Source organism: Contarinia nasturtii, unplaced genomic scaffold (genome assembly GCF_009176525.2).
Source record: "Contarinia nasturtii isolate CC-2019 unplaced genomic scaffold, AAFC_CNas_1.1 Cnas_scaffold_2367, whole genome shotgun sequence".
Lineage (NCBI taxonomy): Eukaryota > Metazoa > Arthropoda > Insecta > Diptera > Cecidomyiidae > Contarinia > Contarinia nasturtii.
Window position 1 is genome coordinate 1,023,447 of NW_022199689.1, and position 6,917 is coordinate 1,030,363.

At 31.6% G+C, this 6,917-nt stretch overlaps 1 protein-coding gene across 2 annotated transcripts in view; it reads right to left on the bottom strand.

The window, feature by feature from the left end:
• Positions 1 to 6,049, bottom strand: part of LOC116348299 (PDF receptor) — a 14,564-nt gene extending 8,515 nt beyond the window's left edge. For both annotated transcript variants that reach the window (XM_031779273.1, XM_031779272.1), the window contains exons 1-3: positions 5,066 to 6,049; positions 2,975 to 3,027; positions 2,852 to 2,906 (exon numbers count right to left, since the gene is read on the bottom strand). In XM_031779273.1, the coding sequence (XP_031635133.1) occupies positions 2,852 to 2,906; positions 2,975 to 3,027; positions 5,066 to 5,189 (232 nt within the window). In that variant the 5' untranslated portion in view covers positions 5,190 to 6,049. The remainder of the gene's footprint in view (positions 1 to 2,851; positions 2,907 to 2,974; positions 3,028 to 5,065) is intronic.
• Between the last annotated feature and the right edge of the window lie 868 nt (positions 6,050 to 6,917).

Here is a 6,917-nt window from a genome sequence, read left to right on the forward strand (position 1 = left end):
TATTTTCGAATATTTTGAATTCCAATCCCACAAAAATGAAAATTATATTAATGTTCACTTAAATTAACATTTAAAAATATATTTACATTTATTTTGTAAATATTTTCTGGTGCTTTGTAGATTTTTTTAGCAATCAACTTGTTATCATTGTGACACAAAAGTGAGGTTATGTTAACCATTTTATTTTTCTAAATTAATATTTTTCAATATTGAAAACAATGAATTTCACAAAATTACAAAAAAAACTAATTTCCATTAAAAAACGTTTTAAAATTTATTTATTGTTACTTTTTTAAATTATTTTTCTGTACTTTTCAAACTTTTTAAGTAAATTTTTGTTATTGTAAATATGCGAGCGCCATCTGTTAGATGCAAAACAACACATTTGGGACAGATAAGTTCGATTTAATGCAATCAGGGAGCGCGTCAGTGTTTTCGGTAACAGATAGACCACCGCTGTGTTTATTTTACATTATCTTTTTTTCTATGCATGTATTAAACTCATATTGCGCCAATATACTTATAGTTGCCTTCGCTTCAGGGCGCGAATTTTTTGAGCGAAAACTCCAAAATTTTGTTTGGGAGGTACCCCTAATATGTTATTGTTAATTTTTCTTCCAAAAGTGATATTTATTGTATACCGAATAGAAAACCGAAGATGACGTTAGTTTTGCGATACAAATAACTTTCAACACACTTTTCATACAAAAAATTCAAAAAAATTGAAATTATGTATGGAAGCCATGCCTGTATGATATCGTAATGAGATGAAACTTTGCACAGGTTATTTTTATCATACAAAAATACCATTTTTTCAAACTTCCAGAATGTCGGCCTTTTGTGAAAAAATACCCTGTGCCAAGTTTCACGTCGTTACGATATCATACAAGGATTGATTCCATCCTAAAATTCCCATTTTAAGTAATTTTTGTATAAAAAGTGTATCAAAAATTATGTGTATCGCTAAACTAATGTGAGATTAAGTTTTTTGTGAGTTTAAATTTAAGTAAAAGATATGTAATAAATGCATGCTGTGGATCACTGTGTGGAAAAGTTCATCTTACGTATCTAAGACATTTTATTTACCGATATGTTTGATAGATTCGGAGAAAAAACAACATCATATGAAAATGTATTTCTTTTTTTTTTAAATTGGTGAAATAAAATGTCGTATAGAATAGATTGGAGGAACAAAATGTTAAATACACGTTTCATAAAACGTGAGCAACTCTTTTATTACACGCTGAGAACAATTCAAGTCACGTGTAGTTTGGTATATAATATATATTGAATTTCATCGAAAAGGGAATAAAATGTGACCGAACTCAATCTATCGATAGATTCGGTGTGATTGTTGAACGCACCTGTTCATTATTATTTGAATGCAAAAAGAAACTATTGAATCTCGAAAAAGTCGTCTTTTACTTCTCCTTAACGCTTTTAATATCAAGCAACTCCTTTTAAATATTCAATCCGATTCAAGCAAAGATATGAAAAATAATAAAGTAGTGTGAAAGCACATAAATATGCCAAAGTATGGATTAAATGAAATATGAAGATGAAGAAAAAAAGTGAATCAATAATATATACACTACCACTTCTTACTTCTCAATGGGCAGATGCATACATAAAACATGAAAGCATGAATTGAAGCACAAAAAAATGCACGGAAAGGCGAAAGATTACAATGTCGACTTCTCAACAAATAAATATTAAGATGAGATACATAACAACAAAAAAAGCTTAATCTAAAGTGTGTCAAGTTCAAGCTTTAGGCAGTGAAGAAAGCATTCAATTTGACCATGGATAAAATAGCTGCAATTGCGGATCTACTATGTCGTTCAGTGCCTCGTAAAACACACACTAAAAATGATTTTATTTGTATTCTTTGTTGTGTGACATTTGCACCCTGCCGCTCTGTCTCTTTCTTTTTTTATCTCTGCATACTGCATTCATATTTATCCAGCCGTGCCGATTTGAAGAAAAATTGAAAAATCAGTCGGATTATATATGCATGAATGTGTATATGTCATGCATTTAATATGGGTAATGCTCGACATTTTTTTTAGTTATACAATACATACAACCAAAAGTCTGTTGATTTTTTTCATTTTTCCAGATTTTCTGTCATATGTGGATTTTTGATGTTCAGAATACAATGAAAACATATATCTATTGTACAATCATAATATCAGTTGAATCGCATTTTCCGTCAGTTTGCTCTATTCTTTTTATTGTTCAAAGTCTATTACTTCATATCGCTGGCGGAAGTTGTGTCATCGCCTGGCCAATCAATCTCTCAACAAGAATATTATCCCCATTATTGTACATTCTTCATCATATTCTTTGCAACATCTTCTTTTCGCGCTTTAAAAACCCCACTTTTCAAAGCTTTACTTCTTAACTCGAATAAAGTGTAATAAATGCTCAAAAGAAGGAAGGACTTAAGGATGAATTTGCTGAATTTGTGCAAAACGATGCATTGCTATGTATGTTAACAACAACAACAACAAGAAGAAGAACAAAAATTGTGCTCTCAGTACTTTTTCGAGAACAACCACTGGTAATATGCATACTTGAGTTGTCGATTGAAGAGCCCACTCAAAGCATACACACACACACACACTCGTATATGCCATACATATGCAAGGGTTTTTTAGGAGTCAGCGTATTAAAACCAGGAATAATATAAAGATTTCTTCGACGATAAAAGATTTTCAAAGTAAAATGGTGCATTGATAAACTTGGCTTAAGTGCACATCAATTGAATATTTGCATTTGACTTCCTTTGTTCCACGTTGCATGTAGCATGCGCAACCAAAGTGATAAGATTTTTTTTAGTCACACTTACTCGTCACATCTAATCCATTACATTGTGGACATTGCTGTTGTACAGTTGCGTTTGCCTGAAAAAAAAAAAAACAATTTTCTGAATGGAATAATAAAAATAATCGAATTTCATCCGTTTATTTACGAGAGTTGGCGGCCAACACAAGAATCCATCAAATGTGAAATTACAATATAAACCTGAAAATAAATATGCCAAAAAACAAAGAAAAGAAGAATTCAGATCATTTTTGTAATATTTAATTTATTTGAAATTCAGAGGGAAACCGAGACTTATGCATACTAATTGAATCGATCCCAATTGAATAAATCGAACATGGATCCAAGTTTATAAATAAATAAACAACATGATACTATGATTATGTCAAGTCGAATAAACGTCACCAACAGCTATATTATTTGTTGACACTATACAAAAAAAGAGAAAGGATCAAGAAACGCTCCTTGGGATTTTTTCTTTTTTCGTTTGAATTAATCGAGTTCGATATCAATTCATACGAAATGGTAAGCCGTAGAGTAGCGAAAGTGCATCCTAGTGTGAAACCAGCATAATTATTTTTCGAAAAAAAATTGTATCTTTCTACGAATGTTTGTCATATTCGTACCGTTCAAGTCATCGTAAAAATAATCCAATGTGGGAAAAAATGGAAGAAATATTGAGTATACAAGTAGATAATTAACAACTTGAATATTTTAAATCAAAACATTGACATGATTCCCATGTTTTTAGGACATTGGCATATTTCAACTAATAGTATACTGGAATTCATTGAAATTAAATCAGAAAATTCAACAAAACAAGGTACTGCTACATATAATTGAATAAAAATGTGACTTTGTTTTTGAGAAATAAACAATTTTCGGTTATTTAATAGTTGGATTTTTGATAAAACACATTTTTGATTGAATGAGATGCAATGAAATGTTTGTATTAATACTACAGCATATACTTTTATGTGATCTAAATCATATTTGCTGCTCATCAAGAGTGACAGTAATTCAAACCTCGTATAGATTGTGTGATTGTCGTTGCGGTCAATTATAATGAGCCACAGATTCATGAATTTTTTAAGCGGTTGATTCACATGGACATATCTTTGTCGACCCGATGGGGGTGACTTGATTGAGTAGTAAATGGAGCGATTACTTAATAATTCACCAAGCAAGCTGAAAAATGCTTCATATTGTGACCACTGTACACATAGAAATAAGCGGCGGTATGCATATTCATTTTAACCGCTTTTTTATATTGAATGTTTTTTGAGCCTCAAGTCAGCTATTGAACTCAATTCTTAAAATATATGTATAGTAATCGATAATAATTGTTTTGCAAAATATTCATTACTGTTACTGTTTGAATGAGTTCAACGGTCTTTAGTTGTGTTTAATATAAAATTTATGATGTGAAGTATTTGCGTGAAATTTTTCGTGGAAAACACGATTTCTGCACTATTTTTCCAGACACCAGTCGCATATATATTAACTAGTATATTAATGTGATAAACACACTTGAAATAGCAATGTGAGCCCATATAAATCGTTTTTAGAATTTTCTTTTTCTCTCATTGATGAATGAATGATGAGTTGTGAACGCCGACTGATGTGGCGTATATACATATAAGTACATTCAAGATTAGGCTTGTCGGAGAAGCCTTCAATTCTCTAAGATCTTTTTGATGGTTTTTCTCGCTTTCTCTCTACAGTAAAAAAATCTTAAGCCTTTGAAAAATGTTTCAAACAAATGTCATTCAAATTATGGCATTGGACAAAAAAGGTCTTAGAGAGGAACAAAATCCGACAGGCCTACTTACAAGTCACAGAAGGCCAGAAAAAGACAATAAACAAGTCGTACTTGGTGTTGTCTGGTTGATGTACGACTTCTGAGCTATATTGATTTCGATATTTGCATATTAATACAAATATTGCTGCAACATCAACATCAAATAAATTATTCATTGACTTCGGCTTGTAGAATTTATTCTATACTAATCGATTGGTGTGGTTTTCTGCTCCAATTTCACTAAGTTAAGAAAAGAAGTGTCCCTTTTACACACTTTCAGCTTAAAAAAAACTGTATACATATATGATTGAATGAGTCCATCAATCTATCAGATAGACACATAACATCCTGTTCGCTATCCGCTCTCTAAATCAAGCAAAGCTTATACTGAGTGAAGTATACTTTTACAATGCTAACAAACGGATTTTTTTTACTTACCTGATATTGATGGAATTTTATCTTCGAAAAGAGCAGCACATATTTCTGACGTTGCATTGACCAACGAATAGTGAGTGAATTCAGTGGCATTTGTTATCGTTGAAATTGTAACTGTTGACACCATTTCGATAATTCATTACCTTGCCAGTAAATTCTTTTATTTTGATTTTTACAACTTTTGAACTGTGCTCCAATTTGTGCGCATCTAACAACATGAATCTAATATGGTATCAAGTTCATTTTCTTGGCATTTTCTGTGGTAGTGTGAAATTCATTTAGAGCACATAACCAACAAAATGTTGACAAGTGACAACGATAACGTGTGATTTGTGTATCGTATTTCAAATCAATTACAAAAAAATACACTTCACGATTCAGCTCCAAATAGATTGTGTTAGCTCAATACATTATATTTTTTGTGTGATGGTACTTTCACCATGAGTGAAACAAATAAACAAAATATTACACCATTAGTTGAGAATGCTTTCTAATTTTGTTCAAAATGAATGAACACTTCGAAACTTTATTGCGGAACTCGAGATTTTCGATGGATTTACAATATGCTCAACCACGATTCGATTATATTCTAGGGGGTTCCGACTTATACGAATGTTCCATATGCGAGCGAGTTTTTCCTATATATTTTGCAAATGGAAACGAATGGTCGCAAATGTTTCATACAAATTTTGCGAATGGTGGCGGATGTTTCATACAAATTTGCGGACGGTGTCGAATGTTTCATACACATTTTGCGGATGGCGCATATGAAAAGTCATATTTTTACATTCAAAAAGTCAAAGTGACAGATTGGGTGACAGAGATTCAAGCTGAATTATTTAGCTGATATTTTTTTGGTAATATTGAGTGAAATTTTTCAAAAATGGTAAATATAATCACTGTAAACGGTGCCTTGTGAAAAGTTTTTATTTTCATTGACGTAACTTTCAATTTCTTTTATATTATCTGAATTTATTTCGAATCGAATACGGCTTCTAAAATAATATTCAACAAATAATCTTGTATTTTTTTCTTCAACTGTTTTTCAAATTTAGTTGAGAACAATGACATTGTGTTTGAAACTGCCACGACAAACTGAACACAGCAATGTGTATGTTATGTTGTACACGATAGTTTGTCGCATCTAGCAAGACGTATGCGGCATTTGCGAATGGTTGCGAATAAAATGTACGAATTTTCATAGATGTTGATGCGGATGAATATACTTTACTTCGTATATTTCATGTATGAATAGGAAAATGGCATTCGCATATAGTAAAATGCCCCTAGATTATATTACACAGTTCAGTTAGATCCAAAATTTTCATATTATCTGCGGTTTCACTGTTTGACTTGTTCGATGGCAATAAATCAGGTCACTTGTTAAACACGTGTCAATTTGCTCCCCGTTGGTTATAACCACGCATTATGCAATGTAACAATTCATTCATCTGCAAAAAAGACAAAAAGAAAAAAATTGATTGAAATGCGCAAGAACTTTCAAAAGCTTAGTTTCTAGTGCTATTTCATTTCACTGCCAAGTTTCATTTGCAGACATTCATTAATACCTGATGGCAACATTTTCAAAAACACTTTTACCGACTTTCATATTAATTTAAGCAACCACTGAGTGGACTTCAAAACGAAATCAACACATAACACACAACAAACGCATTTTTTCTCGCATTGCCGATCCATGGGAAGAATTCATTGTTATTATGCGCGATTCAAAAAAATCATAGGAAACATATGTAGTATTTACAGTGTTACTAAAGTAGTACTGATTGACTTGCAGAATTAGAGAAACACAGTGGCAATGGAATTTATAGGTATACAAGAACCATGCTTAAAAAAA